This window comes from Cryptomeria japonica, chromosome 11, assembly GCF_030272615.1.
Source record: "Cryptomeria japonica chromosome 11, Sugi_1.0, whole genome shotgun sequence".
NCBI classification, from domain to species: Eukaryota; Viridiplantae; Streptophyta; class Pinopsida; order Cupressales; family Cupressaceae; genus Cryptomeria; species Cryptomeria japonica.
This window is the reverse complement of record NC_081415.1, coordinates 591,742,308-591,754,588: the sequence shown is the minus strand read 5'-3', so window position 1 is coordinate 591,754,588 and position 12,281 is coordinate 591,742,308. Positions and strand designations below refer to the sequence as shown.

At 32.9% G+C, this 12,281-nt stretch overlaps 1 protein-coding gene across 3 annotated transcripts; it reads left to right on the top strand.

Annotated features, from left to right (window-relative positions):
• The first annotated feature begins 2,214 nt into the window (after positions 1 to 2,214).
• On the top strand, positions 2,215 to 11,296 carry LOC131076324 (uncharacterized). 3 transcript variants are annotated; one of them, XM_058013455.2, is made up of 6 exons: positions 2,215 to 2,701; positions 4,994 to 5,225; positions 7,105 to 7,365; positions 8,293 to 9,144; positions 9,506 to 9,551; positions 9,978 to 11,296. In XM_058013455.2, exons 1-6 carry the CDS (start codon positions 2,679 to 2,681, stop codon positions 11,051 to 11,053), a joined length of 2,490 nt encoding a protein of 829 aa, XP_057869438.1. In that variant the 5' UTR covers positions 2,215 to 2,678; the 3' UTR covers positions 11,054 to 11,296. The 3 variants fall into 3 exon arrangements, with proteins under 3 accessions (XP_057869438.1, XP_057869439.1, XP_057869437.1); XM_058013454.2 differs by having other exon boundaries at positions 2,217 to 2,701; positions 4,948 to 5,225; XM_058013456.2 differs by lacking the exon at positions 7,105 to 7,365 and having other exon boundaries at positions 4,948 to 5,225.
• Positions 11,297 to 12,281: the final 985 nt, after the last annotated feature.

The window sequence follows — 12,281 nt, the reverse complement described above, 5'->3', positions numbered from 1 at the left end:
CTCTGGATCCCGTAACGATGCATTTTGTAGTGGAATTTGGTTAGAAACCCTGCGGTCATTCAACGATTTTTCTGCAATTAAATTAAATCGCTAACACCGTTCTCCGATTCCTGTGCCGTTGCACTCCGTTCTCCACTTGCAGATTACCGCAAATGTTCCGTTTTGAGTTGGAATTTGGCTCAAAACCCTGGCGATCCTGAACTTTAAGCTCACTCAGGATCTTGTCGGATCAGTTGTGGAAAAAGCTTCTGCAATTATAACTTAAAAGGATCGAGTTTTGGACAGGAAAAGCTCATGAAATCAGTTGCTTTTCTCGGGATGAAAGATAATTTAAAGCTTTGACCAAATGAATGTTTGTGGGAAATCGAGTCCCTCACACAGCCCGATACCGCTAATTGTGGAAAAGTCAGTAAAAACAAAGAGTTTCGAGAGTTTGGTTCTAAGGAATCTTTCCACAGCAGATTTCGAATTTTTTCGTTTTAATTTCAAACTAACTTTTTCATTCTGCAGGTTTCGTTAGGGTTTCAATTTGATGGCCGTATGGTTGTATTTATGTAAAATATAAAATTATTTTTGACATATTTTATTAATTTATATATGATTTTATTCAATAAAAGATCTTTTGTTCATCCTCCTAAAAATATATATAAGAACTTTGTTGACTTAGGTCATGGAATTTTATATAATGTTATGACATGAAATTTAATCTTAATTTAAAAATATTAAATTGCAATATTTATTCATGATATGAAAGTTTAGAGGTATTTAATTTAAATTATTGAAATGATTTTGGAAAACATTTAAAAAAAATCAAGATTGAAATTAAGGATTCATATTAAATTTAAAAATATTAAATTGCAATATTTATTCATGATATGAAAGTTTAGAGGTATTTAATTTAAATTATTGAAATGATTTTGGAAAACATTAAAAAAAAATCAAGATAGAAATTAAGGATTCAAATATTTGATGAAGAAATTTGAATGGTTCATTGTCCTAGAAAAAATATTTAAGAGCATTCTTGACTTAATTCATGGAATCTTAAGAAACTTATTCCTAATTTAAAACTATTAAATTGTAATATTTATCTATGATATGAAAATTTAAACGCATTTAATTTAAATTGTTGAGATGATTATAGAAAATATTTTTAAAAAACATCAAGATAAAATTAAGGATTCAAAAATTTGTATAAAAAAAATCTAAATCATATTAAATTTAATTTTTTTAAATTGTTTTATCTTTTGTGACATGAGGTAAATGTGTAAGTGAGACAAAGGCATTAAGAAGACATTAAAAAGTATTTTTGTGAAACAAATTCTTTCTCGTTTCTAGTTTGAAATTAACCCCTAATGCCTAACCTTCTTCTTGTTATAAAATGTAAAAGTTAGAAATTGATAGTTAGACATCTAAATCTTTTTGTTGTTATCAAATGTTAAAGTTAAAACAATAGTTAAAATGTCTCATCTTTTATTATGTCGGACATTACATTTAACACAATATGATGCCATCATATAGAAAACAATTAAACTATCTTGGTCAATTGTCTATTTGTTTTTACCTCATATAAAACAATAATTATAACGTCTCATCTTTTATTATGTTAGGCATTACATATACTACAATAAGATGTTATCTCAAGTGCCTTGTCTATTATGACATCATATTGAAAGCAATTAAACTATCTAATTTTTTTATTATGTTTAACACAATAAACATCTTATCTTTACAAAGATTGATGTCATCTTATGTCTCAAATTGAAATGTGGATCACATATAAAGAAGATTGAACAAATAAAATATGTTATTTCTAAAATTTAAATTAATTTAATAAAGACAAAACTATACAACATTATAAAATATTTATATTAAAAAAAATCTATATTTAAAAATGCCTATATCTTAAAAAAATATCTTCTTAACTATCCTCTTTAAAAAAATTAAAATATCCTTAACAATTTAACCCTCTAAACAAAAAAATAACCCTATAAAACCAAAAATCACCTTCTTTTACTATATTCTCTTCATAAATAATTTATTAATTTACAATAAAATTAAAAAAAATGCACATCCTTTCCAAGGTTAAAAGGCAATTTGAAAACACCTAAACAACCGTCAATTTAAACGCAGCTCTCACGTGTATGCTTTAAAGATAATTACTGTATTTTTTAAGTTTTATTTACTTACAAATGGCGAGTGCTGATTGGAAAAATAGCTGGTCTTCGTCAAATCGTCATATCAAACGAAAGTGCAAGGAAAGCTTCAGCCAATTTTCTCTTAATGCCATTCTCTCGTTTACACCATAGTAGGTAGACAGTAGAGATGGCGTAAACACTAAGCTAATTTTAAATTTCTCAATGGGGGATTTCTGGGAAATCTAAATAAATATATAAATGGACATACCCACAAATGAAAAGCGTCATGCCAGTAATTCAGATCAGTATGGAATGGTAGCACATAGAGGGGAAGATTCGGCGCCTTTTCCATTATTCTCAAGGTTGAGCTGAGGTCGCCGTCCAATTTGTTCTTTCGATTGTGAAGTAGGTATCTTTGTAAATGGATTCACGGGTCTTTAGATTCAATCCCAGTGAAGAAGAGCTCGTATTTGACTATTTGAAGAGAAAAAATAGTAGCATTAAGGGAGATCTGGATTGGATTCCTGAGGCGGATATTTTCAAATGCGAGCCTTGGGACCTGCCAGGTGAAGAATCTAGTTCAACTGAATTTTGAATTTGGAGTTTGTCTTAGCTGAATTGTTTGGTTTCTTCATGAAATTGCTCTGAAAAATGTTTTGATTTCGTATTTTCTAATTGAGTTTCTGTATGGAAGTTTCTAGATCAATTTTACTGAATTAATGATTTTGTTTTTAGTTTTTAGTTTATTGCTTTTTTCTTGTGTCAAAATCTTACTAGTTCATAGGGTTTTGGGGATTTGGACACTCCTCAGCTTATGGTGAGTTGTGGGTCCTGCAAATTTTTGCTCCCAGCTTCTCAGTGCAGTGTTTTCGTATAGTTGCAGTGTATGTGATATATACATAAGATGTTGGTTAGACACTTCGATCTGAAAATGCTTGTAATATGTTATGATAGATATGCAGGAAGGCTGTGATTAGTGGTAGGACAACTGAGTTACAAATCGTTAGGTTATGGCTTCCAATCATGCTGGTGACTCCCTAATAACTCTGTGTGGGGATGACCTAACCGTTTATTAACCAGTTAAATAATAATAAACGTTAGATGAAACTATCAAAATAATTTTATTTTTTTAGGATATATATATATCTGTCTTAAAGTGTTTTCGGGCATCTTGGTTTGTGGGATAATACGCTCATTAAATTAGTCATCCTGGTCTAATTTAATTATCTGCTGATTAAATCAGTCACCTTGCTTTGTGGGATAACCTGCCGATTAAATTCATCATCCTGATCGATGGCCTAATTTGATGATTAAATCAGGCATCCTGTTTTGTGGGATAGTTTGTTGATCAAATTAGCAGGTTTTCTATATGGCCATTCAAAACAGATTTTGTGAATGGAATGATATGTGCTGGATATTGGGGGAGGTAATGGCCTCTTAATAGCAACAACCTCTTAGTAGTCTGTCAAGTGTTTGTGAATGGAATGTCAACCTTCAATTTTGAAAGAGATGCCAAAAATTATTCAAAATCTTATAAGTAATACTTGTATAAGACATGTGCAGGATTTTAGGGGAGGCGGTGGCCTCTTTATAGCAACAACCTTTTAGTTCTTTGTCAAGGGTGAGCTAAGTTCAATTTCTTAATGAGAAAAATGCAAGTGTCACACTTTACTTTGTATTTGGAAACAGATTAGTTAGAATTCGATCTCCCTCTCATAGGTTTAAGTTTGTAATATTTAGGACACTATTGATTTTACATATAGGTTTTATCTTAGTTGGGTTCATTTCTAGTAAGTCTTTTGTTTCTGAACTTCTTGCTTTTAGCTTGTATAACTGTATTTCTTAAAAAGTTGGTCATTTTCATTCCCTCATGCTATTGTTGTTTGTATTTTTGTACATTGACTCATTCTCAACATTTGTAGACATTAATGTAATTTCTTTGTTTCTTTTTCTAAGAAAAACTAGTTAACTTAGAGAAGGGGTGTATGGAATTCCTTCACTGTTTGGTTTTGAATTAATTCCAGAAAAATGTATTGACAGCTGATCTATTTCAACAACCTGCTATATGATATGTATATTCCATGAGATGACTTCTGAATTTGTACGACATGCCATACTAAAAAGGCTTAGAAAAGACCTGCCAGATGGCTCAATTGGAGTAGTCTTAATCATCTTTATGTTGGAAACTATCAGTAGGTCAGACCACTAAATGCCTTACAGATTTGAACAGCTTTTATAGTATCAAACCAAAAATTGGTAAAGCTTCATATTGTAACATTATTATCATTCTTATATCTAGCCCATGTTGAGATAAAAATATTCTCCAAAGAGCTCTTGAAATTCTGTAACATGTGGAAATAGATTTAATCTATTGCTGTCCATGGAGAGATTTGTAGTTTCCACTGTAAGGCATTGACTTCCGTAGTGCCTAATGTTTGACTAAATATCAATGTTGATTACATGTCTCCTATTCAGAAAACATATATAATGTTTCCAGTAACACTCCTCCATATGATAATCATGCTTTTCTAAAATTATATATCTAAAAGAGAAAAAAAGCTATGGGAAAAATAATGATGATTCGCTAGTTTAGGGTATCAATTGAATTTTCCTGAGGTAGTACATAATGACTTGTGCTTGAAACTAGTCTCTTGCAATTTTGCAGATAAACTGTTCCTCTAATGTCAAATTTTCTGAAAAGTTTAATTATGTTTAAGCATTACAAAAATTCCCACGCATGTTTGCCTATGTAAAAGTTGGCAACTTGTGTTCAATTAGTAATTATTAAATTGAATCTTTCGCAATTTTGCAGACAGATCTTTTCTGCCAAATTGTAACAACCAGTGGTATTTTTTTAGTCCTTGCGATTGGAAGCATCACAGTGGATCACATGCTGATAGGGCTACTGAAGCTGGGTATTGGAAAACCACAGGAAGGCACCAGACAGTTCACTCTCGGTCAACTTCAACAGGAGTAAAGAAGACTCTAAGTTTCTATAAGGGCAGACCTCCACGTGGAGAAAAAACTCAATGGATGATGCATGAGTACCATCTGGATGAAAAGGAATTCAAGGCAGGAGCTGGTTTGCAGGTATTATTTTGATTAATTTATTGAAGAGTCAAGGCTTCCAGAGTTCACAATAATTTACATAAAGAGTTATCTAGAAAAACCATGTCAAAACATAAATTTCCATTAACCTTTAAGATTAATTATTTTTACTAACATTTTTCTATACCTGCATAGATAAACATTGACTTAATAAATACATACATAGAAGTGCATGCTCACATACCTCTTTTACGCTTTGTCAAATATTGACTTAATTGCATAGAAATTCATGATTTTAAAATTGAAATGAATTGTTGATGCATAATTGCCATGTTGGTGACAACGAGTGCAAGGCAGGACCATGTATTTAGGGATCTTTTTTTATTAACAGGGTTCAATTCAATGTTGTTGTTGTAATGGTTTCCCATCATAGAAAAAAGGTTTACAAAGATATGGTCTAAAGAGTTCTTTTGTTATTCTTTAAGAGATTTGTCAGTTATTGTCTTTGTTCATGATTAGTAGCAAAGTGATTAGTGAACATCTTGCTTTTTAATTCTGATTTGTTTGCATCCATTTTTCGAATTCATTTTTGAAAATCTTGACAGGAATGCATGTTGAGTTGATGATGTTGGTGATATAAGTAGGTGAATATCAGTGTTTTGCTATAGCTTATAGTTAAACTGTATGCTTTATGAGGATGATAATATTAATCATATATGTGTGTTTAAACATGAAAAATACACGTGTAGAAGTTCCAAGTAGCCTTTTTGCAGTAATAATAGTGCCATTGTGACGTTAAATGAATTTTAGATTTAAAAAATGCATACACAAGGATATGTTATGAATGCATTTTGCACCTAAAAAAGTAGGTACTTACATATGATTTAAAGTTGTATTGGCTGTTAATCTTAGAAAGTTGGCCACTCTTGTACACTTGAACTTGGCTGTTTTTAACATGTTTTTCATTGTGAAGGTCACAGCCCAAGTATTTTGCTTGTATAATCTTTTATGTGGTGGGATTGCTTAGTTCTTTTAACGAAGAGGAAATAAATAAGTGCCATTATGACCTACTTCTAATAAATCTCATTAGGTTGAGTCTTTCTCTTGCCAAAGCAACATGAATTTGTTATATTATTGATGAACATGTTTGAATTCTATGATCCACTTCTCCTCTGGCAAAAAAGGGAATACGGAAGCAGGATGGCATGTAAAATTCTCTTTGACAGGAAATAAGCCACCAGCCTCAATAATATATTTCCACGAAGGCTGTTTTGTTCATATTCCCCAACAAGCTTAAGTTGCATTAGATTTCTGAATTCCTCTGTGATGTACTTTGAATGTTGCAATGCTACTTTCCCTTTCAGATGGTAAAGGGATAAGGAGAAAATAATGATGATTTACGTAGTCCTCTAATAAAGGTTTTATTGTCAAATGAATCACTTACAATAAAAGCTTGTTTTGTCAATCTCTCACATTAGTGAAAGCAACATAAGTTTCTGAGATAACTAATGACAAACACCAATTGATGGTACAATGCCTTTCTCTTGCTTGAATAATAAACAGTGGAACTTTGGTCTTTAACTGGGTGTTAATGAATAAGCAGATTTATAAACCACTTCTAAGAAAAGGCTATATTGTTTATTTTCACATAAGCCAAAGCAACCTTGGATTTCTGAGACTATTTCAGTGTTTGATCCCATTTCCCTCTAGTAAACGGCAAAGAGAAATTCTTGAATTATTGTCTACTTCTAGTCTTATAATGAGATCACATAATTGAGTTGACATTTATGATTTCTTTTATATATTGAGAATCGTAATATTTTTTATTTACATTGACATATTAATATTCTTTATATTTATTATCATTATTATTAGCAATTTGTAAAGCCACTGTTGGTCCTGATCTGCATCTGTTCTGCAGAATGCTTTTGTATTATGCCATGTTCTCAAAGTCAAAAAGAATGAACTTCCAGAAAAAAGTGGTGGATTTCAAAGTGCAGAAATGGAGACGAGTGATTCATCTCTTAAAAATAGAAATCCCTCCTGCGATGAAGACAAGTCTGAAGACAGGTCAAAACAACTAGAAGAGGTTCAAACATATTCAAGTTTACCACATGTGACAGAAGATACTGCTGAACTTAATATGTGTTTAGGACCTGGCAAGGACACAATTAATCAACAGGTTTGTAGTGGGTTCAAAACTTCTACATTACCTGTTTGAAATTTGATTCTTCAGTTTTCTTTTCAGTAATTTCTAGTAACTTACCAGCATAATATAAAGTTTTGATAAATGAAAATCCATCTTTATCATCTTTGAACATTAACATTTTGCAATACTTCACATTATTGAGCTCAAGTGGCCAAATAATCTTCTACTTCACATATGCATATCAGACTCATTCTTCAAATGAGTTGGGTTCTAAGGAGCTTCATCAAACTTGCAACATCAAATTTTCTGCTTGTATATGATACTCTTTTGGTGTTTGGTCATGCATATTTTCTTATAATGTCATGAATAAGTTGTGTTGCATAGTCATATCTTGTGTGGATGTATTGACTGCTCTGAAGTTGTAAGTGTTATTACTGTTTGTATTTAGTGTCATGAGCTAAAATGGATTATGAGGAATATCAGTTATATTTTTATATAAATGGTACGGTAGAGGCCTTTGAAGTGAAGGGACCACAATGTTTTATGTAAAAGGCACAGTCCATACATTAGAGTTTGAGAAGCAGCAGCTATGGATTTATTGCCATCCCTCGAGAGTAGTAATATGAGATTGCTTCCTTTCAAATAATGATGTCCATTTTATATCAATATGTTGCTTCATTTGACATATTACTGATCTGCTGATTTTATCAATTGTGATTTGTTTATGGTTTGCCATAGAGTAATGTGTCTTCTGGGTTTTAACACTCTCTTCATCCTTCAATTGTTTTACCTCTGAAACAACATTCAACTAACAACTGATATAAGTTCCAATGTGTTTTCTTTTCAAGCAAGTATTGAACATGCACATTTCTTACCTCTACTTTTCTGTTTCTGGTATATCAGTTTGTCTATAAATTCTGAGATGTTAGAACTTGAGATACCATCTTTAATGATTTTCAGGTTGATTCGATGCCAAATGGTTTAGGATCAAATTGTGAGTTTGGATGGCTTCCATCAAACAACAATGATTTTCCTCAAGTTCCAGCTGATATAAGCTTTACTAGGCCTGAAGCTACAGATGGATATTTGACTGGTGAAGAAATGGATGAGTATATTGACGGAGCAGGTCTCATAGAGCAAATTCTGAATACATGTGAAGCTACAGATGGATATTTTACTGGTGAAGAAATGGATGAGTATATTGACGGAGCAGGTCTCATAGAGCAAATTCTGAATACATGTGAAGCTACAGATGTATATTTGACTGGTGAAGAAACGGATGAGTATGACGAAGCAGATCTCTTAGAGGACATTCTGGATGCATGTGAGGATTCCCAGAATTCTGATGTGGATCAATCTTCCCCTCAGGATAGCTATGCTGACATCTCGAATCCACATGCATATCAAGATTCCCAGAATTCTAATGTGGATCATTCTTTCCCTCAGGATAGCTATGCTGACATCTCAAATGGTAATTATATAGAACTTAATGACTTTGAGAATTGTGATTCTTCTCTTTCGTTTGATAGTGTATACAACAATGGTGGTCCTGGAATCCAATTACGACCTCGCAGTCCAGCATTACATAGTTATCAGCAAGATGTGTCATCTGAAGATACATCCAAAAGAAGAGTTCGCATGCAGGTGCATAAGATGGAAGCTTTAGCAGGACCAAATGAAAAATATGTAGCAACCACAAACATCCATTATGCATCAAGTTGTTTGGGTGAGAATCAGATTGGTTCCATGTATGACCCACAAATTCAGCAACTGTTGTTAGATACTTGCGGTGAGCATGAACACAATTTAGAGGTGAGAATTACTTAAATGAATGTGATTATGATGTGCATGTTTTTTTTGTATTGATGTTTAAACAATATTAGCCCAAGGCTTCTGAATCCTTATTATAGGAGTTCAATAATCTTCTAGCTGATATATGATTATGTGCAATACCTATGAGAGCCATGTTATTATTGCTGGGGAGTTACCACTCTAAAGTTTGTGGCAACAGTAATTGCTGCACTTTGTGTTTTGGCTTGTTCTGGTGGTGTATCAATATGTCTCTTTGTGTACTTGTACTTTTCTTAGATTTTGGTGTGCATTTTATGAACAAAAAAGAGAATGTTTGCCACTGCCACTTACTGATTAATATTCTATGCATATTATAACACAGATTGAAAATTCTGCAACTGGAAATGAAGTGATCAATTGGAGGGATGGTATGTAATTGATAGAACTTTCTTTGACACTGTTGGAAACCTAGTTGTCTTGTTATGAGACATCATATTGTGGCCTTTGAAATTTCTGCTATGATTCGATTGTTCAATTCAAGGTCCCTCCCAGCAGTATTTTTAATGGTGTTTTATATGCATTGAGGAACTAGATATTATGGCGGAAAATATGTTAAAAGTTATCCATCATTATGCAAGTTAAACTGTGGCAAAATTAGCTGTCTCTTTATGCTACAGAATTATCTGACCACCTCATTAGGCATTTTTTGCAATCTTGTCATAGTTGCAGTTGTGTCGGCTTTTAGAAATTAATTGTTTCAATAAATTTGTTCTTCAGGGCATTGGCTTCATAAGTGAATACTGAACCAAAAAGAGATCTACAAAAAGAATAAATGTAATTTTTGTTGGTTGCAGAGTCTTCTTGGTGTCAAGAACACGAGGTTATAGATCCTGCAAATTTCAGTTCAGTTTTTAATTATGCTGACATCCTTGTCAGTCACAGCTTATTACCAACCTCTCTACAACCATCTGCAGTTTTGAACGTGGAACCTTCAGAAACTATTGAGATGTCACCTAATACATTTGATACAGGCGTGAAACATGACACCATTTCTTTGAATAGATGCCAGACATCATTTCAGGCGTTATCATCATCAAAATCTGGGACTTCTCCCCCAGTTATGTCTATCACAGAGAAGATAGACAAATCTAATATAAGTGAACATGCTTGCTTTGAAGGATGTGTTGTGGAGTCAGATAAGTTATCAGTTATAGAGCTTCTCCACAAAAGTGTAAATTCAGTATCTGAAAACCCTAAAGCGCTGCTGTCTCAAGCAGCATGCTTGGGTGAGAACTCAACATTTGTAGGATCCCTACCTAATTCAGGAACTCTTTCCTTGGTTCAGTTAGAGGAGAAGTCATCAGCACTAAATTCATCAGAGGGAAAATTACCGACATCACCTAACGAAGGCTCAAGACCTTCTAATATACTAATAAAGTTTTTGGGCAGTATTCCTGGAAGTCCGGCTTCCGCAATGGAGCTCCCAGCTACTTTGAAATCTGACAAGCACACTCTTGGCCTACAGGATACAAGTAATTCTGGGTCATCCAGTAACACAGCCAATAGTGATTATGTTCCTTCCTCGATGCTGAAAAAAGTGTCCTCCAAAGGAATTTTTGAATATCCTAGATTGGATACAGCCTCATCTGAATTGAGAGCCAGATCTGTTCAAGAATCCAACATTGTGGCGGGCGGTAAAGATAAGAGGAGGGAAGCTGGTGAAGATTCTGCTGGTCCAAGTCCTAGTTCGGTGCAGCCAAGAGGTCTCTCGGGTTTATTCTCTCAACTTAGTAAGAGGATTTCACTGAGAGGTTCGCATGGCGGTGTTGTGCTAACATGCCTTTTTGGTACGGCATTTTTATTTTTATTTTTCTTGCTGTCAAGCATCTTGGGCATCTTTGCAAGCACTTATTCTGCTGTTGCAGTTTAGCAAATCTCTATTTAAATCTAGGGCATACATTACCTGGCTGCAGGAATCTATTATCAGCTGGGAATTCTCCCAGTGGCGGCTACACTCTGATTTTGCTTTATGATGAAATATGTTAATTCCATATGCTTATCAATCGAACTCTAGTATTTCTATAAAATTTAAAATACTGAAGTAGCTATGTGCTCTCTTTTTGTACCTCTAATACATTCCTTAATGGTTAAATGCTCTAGTGTAGGTGTTACAGCAGTGCGTTATGATATTTTGTTTCAATGGCCCAAAGTAAATTTTGATCAAGCAGTGAAATCACAGGGCCTTAACATACCTTTTTATTTTTCAATCTCTCATGAGTGCTTTGTTGTGCTAAAAACTTGGAAATCTTGAATGAAGCCTCAAAAGCTGTCTGAATTCTTAGGATCATGAATAATTTTATTGGTTGTTTTGATAGATAGACAACTAATAAGCATCTTTTTTCGGATTTTGTAAATCTCTAGGCTTTTAGATGAATTGAACATTGTTAATTGCAGAGGGTAGATAATTGGGGAGTGGCGTGGAGAAATTTTCATACTATTTGGTATTTATTTGTGGGGTTTGATGGTAGCTTTTACTGCAGTTAATTGTGAATAGTCAACCTAGTGGAATTCTGGCTACCAAAACTGTGCAACTTATCCAGCAATTTTCATACTGATTGGTATTTCTTTGTGGGGTAAATTGGTAGCCTTTACTGCAGTTAATTGTGCATAGTTAACATAAACTCTGCAACTTATCCAGCATTCAAAATGGTTCGTGTAGATTTATTCACTCCAAGTGGAGAAATCCGCACGTTAACGAGGAACACCATTTCATGCAATTAGGATTTGGATTAAAACATGGAGATGAAATATAAATAAGTGGTTTGGTCGTTTTTTCACTTTTGGACAGTATATAACAGCTCAATTGGTTTTTTGAACTGTATGCATTGCCATGTTCTGTTTTTCTAAAACCCGTACATATGACAATTAAAATTATTAAATAAATCGTAATAAATTATATTAGATAATATATATTATATAATATTTTAATTTATAATATTGATATATATATTATTTTAGAATGTTTATTATAAAAATACAAATTTATTTAGAATATTTTAAAATAGTAGAATATAATAGTTTCTATTTTTTAAGAAACTTAATCAATTTCTTTTTAAAGATATTTTTAATAAGATTGTCTTAAATTGAAACTTCTCATA